The 15,044-nt window shown below is 55.3% G+C and overlaps 1 protein-coding gene across 1 annotated transcript; it reads left to right on the plus strand.

Moving 5' to 3' along the window:
- Positions 1 to 224: 224 nt before the first annotated feature.
- On the plus strand, positions 225 to 14,695 carry KLHL28 (kelch like family member 28). The gene is made up of 5 exons (XM_079307859.1): positions 225 to 337; positions 3,166 to 4,061; positions 8,296 to 8,739; positions 12,087 to 12,295; positions 13,392 to 14,695. The coding sequence occupies exons 2-5, from the start codon at positions 3,166 to 3,168 to the stop codon at positions 13,553 to 13,555; spliced, it is 1,713 nt and encodes a 570-aa protein (XP_079163985.1). The 5' UTR covers positions 225 to 337; the 3' UTR covers positions 13,556 to 14,695.
- Positions 14,696 to 15,044: the final 349 nt, after the last annotated feature.

The raw sequence follows: 15,044 nt of genomic DNA on the forward strand, positions 1-15,044 counted from the left end.
AGCGGGGGGACACGCGGGCCTTCCCGCCTTCTCCTCAGGCCGCTTCGGGGGGGACGCGGCGCGGAAGCGGTGGCGGAGAAGTGGAGAGAGCCGGGAGAGAGCAGCGGGGACGGAGCTGGAGCCAAACCGGCCGGGAAGCGAACCCGGGGATCCCCCCTGCGCGGTGCGCGCTGTGGTACCGCCCGGGTACCGGCAGCTGTGGGTGTGTGCGGCCGCGCGGCCGTTGATTGGCGGGGCGCGCGGGGCGGGGCGGCCGGAAGTGACGTAGCGGGCGGTGGCGGAGCGGCGGAACGAGGCGGCGGCGCGGCCGGGCCGGGCCTGGGGCACCCGGGCACAGGTGAGAGCGGGGCGGCGGGAACACCGCGACACACCGCGACACACCGCGACACACCGCGACACACCGCGACACACCGCGGCACACCGCGACACACCGCGACACACCGCGACACACCGCGACACACCGCGGCACCGCCGCCTCCTGGCACCGCCGCGCCCCCGGGCCGGTGCCAGCGCAGCGGTGCGCGGGGGGCCCGCCCCGCGCCGGGAGCCCCCGGTGCGAGCGGAGAGGCACCGCGGTGCTCTGGGCTGGCAGGGACCCTCGGCGGGGACGCGGTGCAGAGCCCCGCGCCCCGCCGGGACCGGAATTCCAGGTTGTGCTGTTCTCGCTGTCCCCGGGAGTCGGAGGCGCTCGGGGCTGTCCCCGAGCCCGGGGCAGGGCCGGGCCGGGCCCGCCGCTGCTCTGTGATCTGCACTGTGATCTGCTCTGTGATCTGCTCGGGGTTTGCTGTGCACTGTGATCTGCTCTGTGATCTGCTCGGGGGTTGCTGTGCACTGTGATCTGCTCTGTGATCTGCTCGGGGTTTGCTGTGCTCTGTGATCTGCTCGGGGTTTGCTGTGCTCTGCGATCTGCTCGGGGTTTGCTGTGCTCTGCGATCTGCTCGGGGTTTGCTGTGCTCTGCGATCTGCTCGGGGTTTGCTGTGCTCTGCGATCTGCTCGGGGGTTGCTGTGCTCTGTGATCTGCTCGGGGTTTGCTGTGCTCTGTGATCTGCTCTGTGATCTGCTCGGGGTTTGCTGTGCTCTGTGATCTGCTCGGGGGTTGCTGTGCTCTGTGATCTGCTCTGTGATCTGCTCGGGGTTTGCTGTGCTCTGTGATCTGCTCTGTGATCTGCTCGGGGTTTGCTGTGCTCTGTGATCTGCTCGGGGGTTGCTCTGCTCTGTGATCTGCTCGGGGGTTGCTGTGCTCTGTGATCTGCTCGGGGTTTGCTGTGCTCTGTGATCTGCTCGGGGGTTGCTGTGCTCTGTGATCTGCTCGGGGTTTGCTGTGCTCTGTGATCTGCTCGGGGTTTGCTGTGCTCTGTGATCTGCTCGGGGGTTGCTGTGCTCATCCCCCGCCGCTGCTCCTGCGGGTGAGTTTGAAGCCCAGCTGGAAGGATCTGGCAGCCCGGGGGTGGCACAGATCGCTGCGCTGGGCTGCCTCGTGTTCCAGCCGTGACTTCTTGCTAAATAAAATAAATAACAGCAAATCCACGGTATGGGCGAGCCTGGCAGGGAGTGCAGGGGGTGGTGAGAAGTTCTGCCCGGGTGGTGCATGAAGCTTTGTTGATGTAGAATACTTTAAATATAGTTATTTATCGGTGTTTTGGCAGGCTTTGCAGCGGGACTGTGACCATTCCTTTTTCCGTCTGGTGGTGTCTTGTGTTTCCTGATTTTTGTGTGTTTGTATGATGAAATTAGGAAGTGAGCACAAACACCAAAGGGAATTGCATTCCTTTTGATGCTGGACAGCTTTTAAATTTTTTTTTTTAGTTCTTCTATGTGTAGTTTGTGCTGCAAAGTTGTGATGGGGAAAATACTGCTGGCTATGATATTGCCTTTTGCAGATGCGCTTAAATTAGGTTTTTTTCAGTTTTTATTTCCAGTATAGAGTGATAATAGGAGAGCTTATTTTTCCCTTTGTGGATAAGAGGTTTTTCAGCCCCTTCCCTGTCACTGCTATTGTATTCTGCGTTTAAACGTTGGCAGCCCATTTGATTATTTCAAATTAAGCACTCCTAAGTGGGCTGCCCTGCAAGTGAGGTGTCATTTAAGGAGCTGTGCAAACGATGAACTCATTATTAAGATAAAAGAAGCGAGATCTCGCAGATCATTTAGCCAATCAGCAGCTGCTGGGCTCGGGAGTGGGGTGGTTGCGGTGTTCCCTGGAGAACAATGGGATTCTTTCCCCGTGGCCCGGGATCCTGACACATCCCCACCCCTCAGCAGTGCAGCTCTGGGGGCTGAACAAAGAGCTGCTGCACCGGGAGTGCTCAGGGAGCTGCAATTAGAGCAGGGAGCCGCTCTCCAGTGGCACGAGGCACGTGGGGACTTGGGGAAGAGGAGCTGTGGAGGAGGGAGCATCCTCCCCTGGGCACTCCTGGAGTCCCGGGGAGCGTGGGCTGCTGCCAGTGCTGCAGGGGGAAGAGTTCTGGGGTGCTCAGCCTGTCCCTGCTCACCTGGGCAGCTCTGAGCTCTCCCAGCAGGGATTCCCTGGGTCAGGTGAGTGTCTCCTGTTCCTCCTGTGCTCCTCTGGGCATCCACAGGAACCTGCTCCAGCCCAATGCTCTGTGGGGTGGTTGGGGAGGAATGGGATTGGGATTGGGATTGGGGAGCTGCTCCCTGCCACAGCCTGGCCAGAGAAAGGCACAGCAGGACTGGGCTGCTCCCCAGGAGCACTGAGCAGGCAGCAATTGAACTGCACAAAAGGAGTTTAAGAACTTTCAATACTTTGCCTCAAATAAGCCAGTCGTATTCTTTAGTTATGTGTGTTTGTTTCTGTTTCAGCCACTGTTGAGTTGTCTCAAACCCTTGATGTAGAATCACAGAATATCTGATTGGGAAGGGATCCACAGGAATCATCAGTCCAGCTCCTGGCCCTGCAGACACCCCAGCAATCAGATCACAGATATTTTACTCCAGAGCAAATAAAAAAGCGATAGGGTTGGGTTTGAGTTGAATCTAGCATTATTAATGAAGGTTTGGAGGTGCTGGGTTTAACTTGTGCTAAAGCGTAGCAGGTGAGGGTTGAGCGGGGATAGGAGTGGTCAGTGGGAAGCCCAAAGGGGGTGTAAGCGCTGGGTGTGGCAGGTGCCAGCTGCAGAAGGTGACTGAGCCTCCCTGTGTTGCAGATGGACCCGTCCCCGCCCTTCCTGCTGGCCAAGCTGGCGCCGCTGCACTCGGAGCAGCTGCTGCAGGGGCTGAACGTGCTGCGGCAGCAGCGGGAGCTGTGCGACGTGGTGCTGCGCGCGGGCGAGGCCGAGGTGCACGCGCACAAGGTGGTGCTGGCCAGCGTCAGCCCCTACTTCAAGGCCATGTTCACGGGCAGCCTGTCGGAGAAGGAGAACGCCGAGGTGGAGTTCCAGTGCGTGGAGGAGGCGGCGCTGCAGGCCATCGTGGAGTACGCCTACACCGGCACCGTGCTCATCTCGCAGGACACGGTGGAGGCGCTGCTGCCCGCCGCCAACCTGCTGCAGGTCAGGCTGGTGGTGCAGGAGTGCTGCGCCTTCCTGGAGAGCCAGCTGGACCCCGGCAACTGCATCGGCATCTGGCGCTTCGCCGAGACCTACGGCTGCCGCGAGCTCTGCCTGGCCGCCAGCAAGTTCATCTGCCAGAACTTCGAGGACGTGTGCCAGACCGAGGAGTTCCTGGAGCTGAGGCACTCGGAGCTGGACGAGATCGTGTCCAACGACTGCCTGAACGTGCTGACGGAGGAGACGGTGTTCCACGCCCTGGAGGCCTGGGTCAAGTTCGACGCGCGCGAGCGCCAGAAGCACCTGGCGCGGCTGCTGCACCGCGTGCGCCTGCCCCTGCTCAGCGTCAGCTTCCTCACGCGCCTCTACGAGGCCAACCACCTCATCAGGGACGACCACACCTGCAAGCACCTGCTCAACGAGGCCCTCAAGTACCACTTCATGCCCGAGCACAGACTGTCGCAGCAGAGCGCGCTGCAGGCGCGGCCGCGCTGCGCCCCCAAGGTGCTGTGTGCCGTGGGGGGCAAGGCGGGGCTCTTCGCCTGCCTGGAGAGGTGAGAGCGGGGGGTACGGGGGGCACAGGGGGGTACGGGGGGCTCAGGGGGCTCAGGGGGTACAGGGGGGTACAGGGGGGTACAGGGGGGCAAGGCAGGGCTCTTCGCCTGCCTGGAGAGGTGAGAGCGGGGGGTACGGGGGGTACAGGGGGTACGGGGTGCACAGGGGGCACAGGGGGGTACAGGGGGGCAAGGCGGGGCTCTTCGCCTGCCTGGAGAGGTGAGAGTGGGGGGTACGGGGGGCACAGGGGGCTCAGGGTGCACAGGGGGGTACAGGGGGGCACAGGGGGTACAGGGGGGCACAGGGGGCTCAGGGTGCACAGGGGGGTACAGGGGGGCACAGGGGGTACAGGGGGGCACAGGGGGCTCAGGGTGCACAGGGGGGTACAGGGGGGCACAGGGGGTACAGGGGGGCACAGAGGGCTCAGGGGGTACAGGGGGGTACAGGGGGGCAAGGCGGGGCTCTTCGCCTGCCTGGAGAGGTGAGAGTGGGGGGCACGGGGGGCACAGGGGGGTACAGGGAGCACAGGGGGTCACAGGGGGGTACAGGGGGGCACAGGGGTCACAAGGGCTCCTGCAGCAGTTCAGGGCTCCTGGGGACCAGAGCTCAGCTGTATCCAGCTCCACTGCTTACAATGCTTACACACATTTACACATAACTGTAGCTGTTTTTTAGGGTTGGGTGTTTTCCAACCCCAGGGTCTGCAGCTCTGAGTCCAGGTACTTCTGAACCCTGGATGCAGAGCCCTCAGCTACTCACTAGTGAAGAACAAAGGCTTGAGATCACTCAGCAAATCCCAAGGATAACTTTATTGTCCTCAAAGGGGATGCTGGCAACGGTCTAATTATATCAGATAACGAAACACTTTATATAGGTTTCCAGATGATTGAGTTTCTAACCAATAAAAACTACAACTTACAAACTAACCAATTATCTTAAAACTCTAAGTGAGAAAAGAACCAATTAACGTGTGACTTTAAGAGCCAATAGAAATCCTAAGAGATAACGGGGTTTTTGGGTAAGGGGGGGTTGTTTGAAGGAATTTCTTTGTTTCATGGGATGGCATCCCAGGGCTTTGCTTTAGGGAGTGTAACATCTTCTACACATAACAACCCCTTTACTGTTGCCTATAACCTGTGGTGACTACTAAATTACCAAACTCATGTTACTGTTTTCCAATCACAAAAAGTTAGTGTGTTACAGTTGAAGCTAAAAGTTGTTTCTCAGTTTCCTTGCAGTGGAAAATTTTTTCTACTTGCAACATTGGTTTTCTTGTTTGCCCCTGAAATCTTTCTTGCTTGGTAAAGCATCTTTTGTTTGAGATGGATTTATCCTTTGCTCTGAGCCATAAAAACCCCTTCCAACTCATTTTACCCTTTTCTTTCTAGTAATCCAGTAAGACTGGCTCAGCAGTTCTTTTCTTCTGTATCAAAACTTGCTTTCATTTCCATTCCTTCTTCAGATTCTACATTCCAAGATCTTTGTGTTATACATATGTATCTGTGAGACCCTCCTGTCACATCCTTATCCTTCCCAACACACTCACTGATCCTGGAAGAGACCTGGGAGTCCCTCCAGAGTTTGCAGACTGTGGTTGTTCTTTTCCTCCACAAAAACTCTTCAGCAGTTTTTTTTAACAAGGATGACCCCCAAGTGCTTTTTATTTTATGCAGTGTTAGGGGGTTTTGTTTGCACCTGTGCAAACAAAATAAACAACTCTGAAAGCTTTTTCACTCTATTGATTGAGTTAATAACGTGGTTCATTAAGTTGCTACAGTTCTTATTTTTCCTTCCAGGTATTTTCATTTTACATAATTTATTTCAAACAAATCATAAAAATTACCTTGCTGTCTGAGTAATGTGCTTCCTGATAATTCAGAAGTTCTTGGAATTAAAATAGACTTAATCATAGAGGAGTGAAGGAGGCTCAGAGGGACTTTTCCCTACAAGTCCCTGGCAGGAGGGCACAGCCCCAGGTCAGGCTCTGCTGCAGGAACAGGGACAGGAGGAGAGGGAACGGCCTCAGGCTGGGCCAGGGCAGGCTCAGGGTGGAACCAGCAGCAATTTCCCCATGGGAAGGGAGCTCAGGGACTGGCAGTGCCCAGGCAGGGTTGGATCCCCATCCCTGGGGTGGCACTCAGAGCTCTGGGCTGGGCACAAGGTGGGCTCTGGGCACAGCCTGGACCCTGATCCTGGAGCTCTTTTGCAGCCTCAGGGATCCTGGGGTTTCCTGAAGGAGTTCTGGCTCATGGTATGATGGTGGTTTAGTCCCAGCTGCTGTGTCTGTGCTGGAACTGCTGAGTGCCCCTCCCTCCTTCACCTGCACTCCAGAATCAGCCTCCTCCATTCCTGGAGAGTCCCTGAGGCTCAGCCTGCAGCAGAAAGAACAAAAAAGAGAGAAAAACAACATTGTTCCTCAAGCTGGTGTGGCTGGGTTTGCTCAGAACATGGGTGAACATTCCCTGAGCTGCAGGTTGGACTGTGTGTGCTGCTGGACACAAACCCATGTGGATGTACTCATGGTCCCACAGAGCCCTGATGTTCAGCAGCCCAGCTCTGCTCCCTGGGCCAGGCACTCCCCTGGGCTGCTCCCACAGCTCCATTCTGCACTTCGTATACTGAGCCTGGCTCAGGCAGCTTTAGGTTGGGTAGCAGGAAAAGCTCCTTCAGAAAAGGCTCTTTCTGTTAGGAAAAGGATCCTTGGGCTCCTTGTTCCTTCCAGTTCAGGGTGTTCCTCATTCTGGGAATGATTTTGGTTTTATTGATGATTGGAGGGGTGAGTGCTGATACTCTGGGAGATCCTTTTCTGTGCTGGCAGAGGGACACACATTTCAAAACCTGGGGAGAGCTCTGTGTTCTTTTCCCTGTGTTCAGAGATATCCAAGTCATTTAATTTACCCAGTGATAGTCACTGATATTAAACCAGATGTCAGGGCTGGGAGTTGTTTGGTTTATAGACTTAAAAAAATAAAGGGGGTTTAATTTCATAAAAAATGTTGGAGTGAATAAAGTCATTCTCTGATATTCTTCTGCATTTTTCCCACCTTCTTCAATGACTTGAAGAATCCTACCAATATATTTTGGATTATTTTCAATTTTTTGGTGCTTCATAATAGCAAAATTACTTAGAATATATTTAATCTGTGTTCTGTTCTCTGGTGTTGGAGCAGCTCCTGTTTCTGGAGTTCTAGCTCTCCAGGGGCCTCATGCTCCTGTATGGTTTTTGAACAGATCATGTTTCCTCTGTGCCAGATAGCCTCTTAATTATTTAGGTAATTTCTTAATTAAATATTCAGGTAGATTGGCTAGACTTTATATGGGACAAGCTAGACCCACTGTGTTCTCACTGAGTATAATTAAAAGAAAATGCTATTTTTGGATTTACATTTTTGGATTTAAAGGTAGGGTTTAAATGTAGGAGGCAAATGTAGAGTTTAAATGCAGGATTTAAATAAAAGATTTTAAATGCTGTTTAAAACAAATGAGCTGTTTCAAAGACAAACTTTTCAGGTTAGTTTGTGCTACGTTGACATTTCTTTAAATTATAGACTGCACATAAAATACATATTTATAAACTGCAAGCTGTACTTTCTAAATGTGTATTTGTAAATACAAATGTGCACTTCCCTCTCTCTAATTTGCTTTCCTCTCTTCCATTTCCATGGCCAGTTTGGTTTGTTTTATTTTTGTATTTTCTCCTCCCCGTGTGTCACATTTCCAGCAGTTCCCATTGCAGCTGATGTTTGGGTTTTATTTGGTGTTTTCTCCTCCCTTTGGGTTGTATTTCCCCTGCAGCATGGAGATGTATTTCCCCCAGAATCACTCATGGATTGGGCTGGCCCCTCTGAGCATCCCCTGCTATGAGTTTGGGGGTGTTTTTTGGTGTTTTCTCCTCCCTTTTGGTCACATTCCCATCAGTCCCATTGCAGCTGATGTTTGGGGTGTTTTTGGTGTTTTCTCCTCCCTTTTGGTCACATTCCCATCAGTCCCATTGCAGCTGCTGTTTGGGGTGTTTTGTGTGTACTTTCTCCTCCCTTTTGGTCACATTCCCATCAGTCCCATTGCAGCTGCTGTTTGGGGTGTTTTGTGTGTACTTTCTCCTCCCTTTTGGTCACATTCCCATCAGTCCCATTGCAGCTGCTGTTTGGGGTGTTTTGTGTGTACTTTCTCCTCCCTTTTGGTCACATTGCCATCAGTCCCATTGCAGCTGATGCCTTTCTCCTTCCCTTTCAGCATGGAGATGTATTTCCCCCAGACGGACTCGTGGATCGGGCTGGCCCCTCTCAGCATCCCCCGCTATGAGTTTGGGGTGTGTGTGCTGGAGCAGAAGCTCTATGTGGTGGGGGGCATTGCCACCCACGTGTGCCAGGGCATCAGCTACAGGAAGCACGAGAGCTCAGTGGAGTGCTGGGACCCCGAGAGCAACACCTGGAGCTCCCTGGCCAGGATGTTTGAGAGCCGCAGCACGCTGGGCGTGGCCGTGCTGGCGGGCCAGCTCTACGCCCTGGGGGGCTACGACGGCCAGTCCTACCTGAGGAGTGTGGAGAAGTACATCCCCAAGGTCAAGGAGTGGCAGCTGGTGGCCCCCATGAGCAGGACACGGAGCTGCTTCGCTGCTGCAGTGCTGGATGGGATGATCTACGCCATCGGGGGCTATGGGCCTGCCCACATGAACAGGTACGTGCTCACCTGGGCAGCAGCAACCCCCCCTGGGCACCAGCAACCCCCCCTGGGCACCAGCAACCCCCCCTGGGCTCCAGCAACCCCCCCTGGGCACCAACAAACCCCCCCTGGGCACCAACAAACCCCCCCTGGGCAGCAGCAACCCCCCCTGGGCACCAACAAACCCCCCTGGGCACCAGCAACCCCCCCTGGGCACCAGCAACCCCTCTGGGCACCAGCAACCCCCCCTGGGCTCCAGCAACCCCCCCTGGGCACCAACAAACCCCCCCTGGGCACCAGCAAACCCCCCCTGGGCACCAGCAACCCCCCCTGGGCACCAGCAACCCCCCCTGGGCACCAGCAAACCCCCCCTGGGCACCAGCAACCCCCCTGGGCACCAGCAAACCCCCCCTGGGCACCAGCAACCCCCCCTGGGCACCAGCAACCCCCCCTGGGCAGGCTCTTTCATCCTTGTCATGCCCACCTGGACAGGTACATGTTCACCTGGGCACCAACAACCCCCTCCTGGGCAGGCTTTTTAATCCTTGTTCTGCCTCAAATGAGCAGGTGTGTGCTGGGGTGACCCCTCTGAGTGCCAGCAAACCTCCCCTTGAGCAGCCTGTTTAATCCTTGTCCTGCCCACCTGCACAGGTACATGCTGGGGTGACCTTGTGCCCACCTGAGCACCAGCAAACCCCCCTGGGCAGGCTTTGTAATCCTTGTCCATGTGAACAGTGCATGTTCACCTGGGCACCACCAGCCCCCCCAGGCAGCCAATTCAATAATCTCCATGGGCCTCATTAATCCCTGTTCTCTCACATCAATCCCATCATTCAAACAGGAAATCCATGGTTTTCCTTCACTTGGTGTGTTCCACCTTGCTTGGGCTCTTTTTTAGATCACCTAAAAGATGATTTTACTAAAAAGGTAAAAACAAAGACATGCTGCATATTCCTGAGCCTTGTAGCTCAAGCCTGTAAAATTTTTAGGGAGTTTTGCCATGAAAGTCCTGATTTGAGGGGAATAGGAGTTTTCCCATGCTTACTACACACAAAATAAATACTGAGTTATTTTATTTAAATAAAATTTAAGATCCTCTGATGGATCTTAGTGTTACTGCTGATAGCAGAATTCAGGATGGGGATTAGAGGTCTGACTCCAGGCCTTGTTTCAGACCTTGCATTCCCAAGGAGTTTCCTGGTACCACCAAGCTCTTCAACTCCTCTGTTCCCTGTGGATGTCCAGGACACCCAGTTATGCAAAGGAATCATTAAAATGGGAACAAATCAGCTGCATGTCCCTCCAGGAAGCACAGTAATAGACTACAAGTGCAAGAGCTGAGTAAAGATGAAACTGTGCTCCCAGGAAAGGACACAGTGAATGTTAACAGGGTGGTAGCAGGCATTGTCATGATGAATTGCATTTTTTATACTTCAGGCTGAGTCAGGGCAGGTTTAGGTTGGGTATTAGGAGAAGCTTCTTTCAGGAAAAGGTTCTTTCTATTAGGAAAAGGATCCTTGGGCTCCTTGATCCTTCCAGCTCAGGTGTTCCTCATTCTGGGAATGGTTTTGGTTTTATTGATGGTTGGAGGGTGAGTATAAGCCATGCCATGGCTCCCCTGAGCTCTGGCACTCAGTCAGGCTCACACTGGGCCATGAAGCCCCTTTCCCAAACTCTGGTCTCCTCTCCCCTTTGTCCTGTCCCTCTGTGCTCCTGCAGCTGCCCTGGGGCAGGGACAGCCTGAGCCATCAGTGTGCTGGTGACTGACATCTGCACAGTGACCAAAAACACTAACAATGACCAGAATCCATTTCATTGGATCCTGAAGCCTCTCCTGCCTCTTTGCTGCTTTTCCTGAGGAATATAAATACACTCTCCACAGGCTTCTCTCTGAATGTTGTTTCAGGCCAACCTCAAGGCAGCTTTGGATTTACTGTGTTATCCAAAGAAATGCACTTCAGCTCTGTGGTGTGTTCAGTTTCCCACAGAATTTTTATTTTTATAGATTATTAGATTATTTTAGTAGATTATTTTAATATTATACTATTTTAATATATTAGTATAATAATTTATTATATTATTTCAATATATTATTATATTAATAATATTATTTTAATAGACTATTATTTCTATGGTATGCATATTTTATTTTTATTTTAAAAAACTGCACCAGGCATCCTGAAAGAGCCTCTTGGTTTCAGGGTGTGAGCTGAAGATCCAGGACAGTGGGACAGGGAGGACATGGCAGAGGCTGAACCAGTTGCTGTGTCAGGGGAAATATCACAGAACCATCTGGGATGGAAAAGTCTTTTAAGATCATTGAGTCCAACTTTGACTGAATATATTATAAAAACAGGTTAAACTGATTTTTGGCAGCACTGTTGGGCTGCTTTGGTTGTGGAAATGCCCTGGGATGTGGCTGGTGCTTCCCAGGTGATAACACAATTTCTGGTGCTGTTGGGTTGTACCAACAGAATTTTCCATCAGCTCCAGCCCTTTCCTCTGTATTCCATTATTCCTGTGTGGTAATTCTGCCTGACAGAGCCAGCTGTGCCTGTCACACCCCAGGGGTGAATCCCCATTCCCAGCTCCCAGCTGTGCCTGTGACACCCCAGGAATGTCCAGGATCCCCATTCCCAGCTCCCAGCTGTGCCTGTGACACCCCAGGGGTGAATCCCCATTCCCATTCCCAGCTCCCAGCTGTGCCTGTCACACCCCAGGGGTGAATTCCCATTCCCAGCTCCCAGCTGTGCCTGTCACACCCCAGGGGTGAATCCCCATTCCCATTCCCAGCTCCCAGCTGTGCCTGTCACACCCCAGGGGTGAATCCCCATTCCCAGCTCCCAGCTGTGCCTGTCACACCCCAGGGGTGAATCCCCATTCCTAAATCCCAGCTGTACCTGTCACACCCCAGGGATGTCCAGGATCCCCATTCCTAAATCCCAGCTGTGCCTGTGACATCCCAGGGGTGAATCCCCATTCCCAGCTCCCAGCTGTGCCTGTCACACCCCAGGGGTGAATTCCCATTCCCATTCCCAGCTCCCAGCTGTGCCTGTCACACCCTAGGGGTGAATCCCCATTCCCAGCTCCCAGCTGTGCCTGTCACACCCCAGGGGTGAATCCCCATTCCCATTCCCAGCTCCCAGCTGTGCCTGTCACACCCCAGGGGTGAATCCCCATTCCCATTCCCAGCTCCCAGCTGTGCCTGTCACACCCCAGGGGTGAATTCCCATTCCCAGCTCCCAGCTGTGCCTGTCACACCCCAGGAATGTCCAGGATCCCCATTCCCAGCTGTGCCTGTCACACCCCAGGGGTGAATCCCCATTCCCAGCTCCCAGCTCCCAGCTGTGTTTCCTTTCCAGCATGGAACGCTACGATCCGAGCAAGAACTCCTGGGAGCCCGTGGCCTCCATGGCTGACAAAAGGATCAACTTTGGGGTGGGGGTCATGCTGGGCTTCATCTTCGTGGTGGGGGGACACAATGGGGTGTCCCACCTGTCGAGCATCGAGCGGTACGACCCCCACCAGAACCAGTGGACGGTGTGCCGGCCCATGAAGGAGCCCAGGACAGGTGGGACACGGCAGAAAGGAGCCCTGAGCTGGACAGCTGCAGGGACTCCTGGGGCTGAGGGTCACTTCAGCTCTGGGAAAGGGTTGTGGTTTCTCCAAGTTCCGTTTATTAAGGCTGAGCTGTAACAGGAATTTGAGGGAGTGGTAATTCTGCTCTAGCTGCTGTTTTTTCAGTGGTTTGAGCAGTGATGAATTTCTGCAGGTCACTGTTCTGCTGGATGCTGTTGGTGTGCAGACTCGGGTGCAGGGCTGTGGTGCAGCTCCCATCTCTGGGACAGGGACAGAGCCAGGGAAGGGCTGGAGCTGGGCCAGGGTGGCTCAGGCTGGATTTTGGGAAGGTTCTTCCCCCACCCAGAGGGTGCTGGCACTGCGCAGGCTCCCCAGGGGATGGTGGGGATGCCCAGGGTGGGATTGTTGGGGGTCTGTGCAGGGACAGGGGCTGGGATGATCCCTGTGGGTCCCCCCAGCCCAGGACATTCCCTGATTCCACCCCACAGTCTCCCTGACGGGCACTGGGACAGGAGGAGGGGTGGTAAGAGCACAGAAGGGAGTGGGAGCTGCGCAGAGGGGCTGCCCGTTGCCTTCAGGCACCGAGGCTCAGCGGGCGCGGGGTCTCCGCCGCCGCCGCGGCTGATTCCCCGGCTGATGCCCCGGTCGGTGCCCCGGCTGATGGCCCCGGCTGATGCCCCCGTTGATGCCCCCGTTGATGCCCCCGTTGATGCCCCCGTTGATGCCCCCGTTGATGCCCCGGCTGATGCCCCGGCTGATGCCCCGGTCGGTGCCCCGGTTAATGCCCCCGTTGATGCCCCGGCTGATGCCCCGGTCGATGCCCCGGCTGATGCCCCGGTCGGTGCCCCGCTCGGTGCCCCGGTCGGTGCCCCGGTCGATGCCCCGGTCGGTGCCCCGGCTGATGCCCCGGCTGGTGCCCCGGTCGGTGCCCCGGCTGATGCCCCGGTCGGTGCCCCGGTCGGTGCCCCGGTCGGTGCCCCGGCTGGTGCCCCGGTCGGTGCCCCGGTCGGTGCCCCGGTCGGTGCCCCGGTTGATGCCCCGGTCGGTGCCCCGGTTGATGCCCCGGTTGATGCCGTGTGTCTCCGCAGGCGTGGGCGCGGCCGTGATCGACAACCAGCTGTACGTGGTGGGCGGGCACTCGGGCTCCTCCTACCTGAACACGGTGCAGCGCTACGAGCCCATCTCCGACTCCTGGCTGGACTCGGCCGGGATGCTCTACTGCCGCTGCAACTTCGGCCTGGCGGCGCTCTGAGCGCCGAGACCGGGACTGCCGAGACCGGAGCCGGGACTGCCGAGACCGGAGCCGGGACTGCCGAGACCGGAGCTTAGCCCGGAGCTGAGACTGCTGCAGCTGAGCTGAGCCCGGAGCCGGGACTGCTGAGACCGGGGCCGGGACTGCTGAGACCGGAGCTGAGCCCAGAGCTGAGACTGCTGCAGCTGAGCTGAGCACAGAGCCGGGACTGCCGAGCGCGGGGCTGAGCATGGAGCTGAGACTGCCGAGCCCGGAGCTGAGACTGCTGAGCACGGAGCTGAGCTGGGCAGAGCCGAGACTGCTGAGCACGGAGCTGAGACTGCTGAGCCCAGAGCTGAGCCTGAGCCGATCCTGGCTCTGATCCTGGCTCTGATCCCGGCCCTGAGCCCAGCCCTGAGCCTGCTCAGGCAGCTCGAGCAGCCCTGTCCTGCTCCCTTTGTCCCCTCCGTGGCACAGTGCAGGGCTCGGTGCCAGCTGCCCCTCCTGGCAGTGGGTTTGGCAGAGAGCTGGCATCCAGTTGGGAATTGGTCCATCCAACCCTTCCCAGAGCTTCTGTCTGTTCCTCTGGAATGTGGAGCTCCCCGTGCTGGGGGAAGCTGGGGAGTGCAGGGTGAGTGTGGGGGTGCTGGCCCCAGCTGTGTCTGCACGGGGGGTTTTTTATGACCAGTAACTCAAGGGCTGCCTTGTTTCTGTATCTCAAGGTTTGTACATAATAAATGCCATAGGATGTTGCCTGTACTCTCCTTTGTTGCCTGCTTCCTGCTAGGAGGGCTGGGATGATCCTTGGACACATTTACAAAGCAAATTTTTTGCCTCCTCGGGACGTTTTTGGATCTGATGGAGAGAATTTGCATTTTTAACTTTTCCCTTCTGTTTTCTTCATGTGGAGAAACCAGTGCTAGATGAACTTAGTCTTGCTGTGTGCTTTCAATTGGAATGTGAGGAGAAATCACAGCAGCAGCATTGCTAGCATGACACCCAATCAAACCTCCAAGCCAGCCCATTTTCCTTCTCCTGTGTCCCTTTTTTCAAGGCTGTGTGATTGCTTCCTCTGAGTGTTCCCATCTCACAGTGGTGCTAAATGTAGGGGTACCCCGAGGCTGTTCCTGATTTCAGTGCATAAAGCATGTTTGGATTGTTCCACTGGTTTGGTTTCTTCTTTGCTCCATCCCCCCTGCTCCTGCAGCTCCCTCTTGGGTATTTTACATTGGTTTTATTGCTCCCATTCTCACAAAAAGGAGATCCCAGATTCTTCAGGCAGTTCTGCCTCCCACAGCAGTGCAGGGAGTTCAGACAGGGCTCATCCCACATGTGAGTCCTGCTGAGGGGCAGCTCCTGGGGTTAACCACAGTCAGTCAGACAGCCCTGACCTCAGTGAGAGCTGGGCCAGACAGAGAGAAGGTGCTGCTCTGGGTTAGAGCCATCATTTAACAGGGAATTTAGCTAATGTAGCACATTTTGGGTTGTCTTCTGATCCAAATTACCTTAA

This window comes from Erithacus rubecula (genome assembly GCF_903797595.1).
Source record: "Erithacus rubecula genome assembly, chromosome: 6".
Taxonomy (NCBI): Eukaryota; Metazoa; Chordata; class Aves; order Passeriformes; family Muscicapidae; genus Erithacus; species Erithacus rubecula.

Bases quoted from the DNA above. Each gene is read 5' to 3' on its own strand.
- KLHL28 (XM_079307859.1), top strand. From the start codon at position 3,166: ATGGACCCGTCCCCGCCCTTCCTGCTGGCCAAGCTGGCGCCGCTGCAC. The intron at 8,740-12,086 runs GTACGTGCTCAC...TTTCCTTTCCAG, and splicing joins GGGCCTGCCCACATGAACAG to CATGGAACGCTACGATCCGA. The intron at 12,296-13,391 runs GTGGGACACGGC...GTGTCTCCGCAG, and splicing joins CATGAAGGAGCCCAGGACAG to GCGTGGGCGCGGCCGTGATC.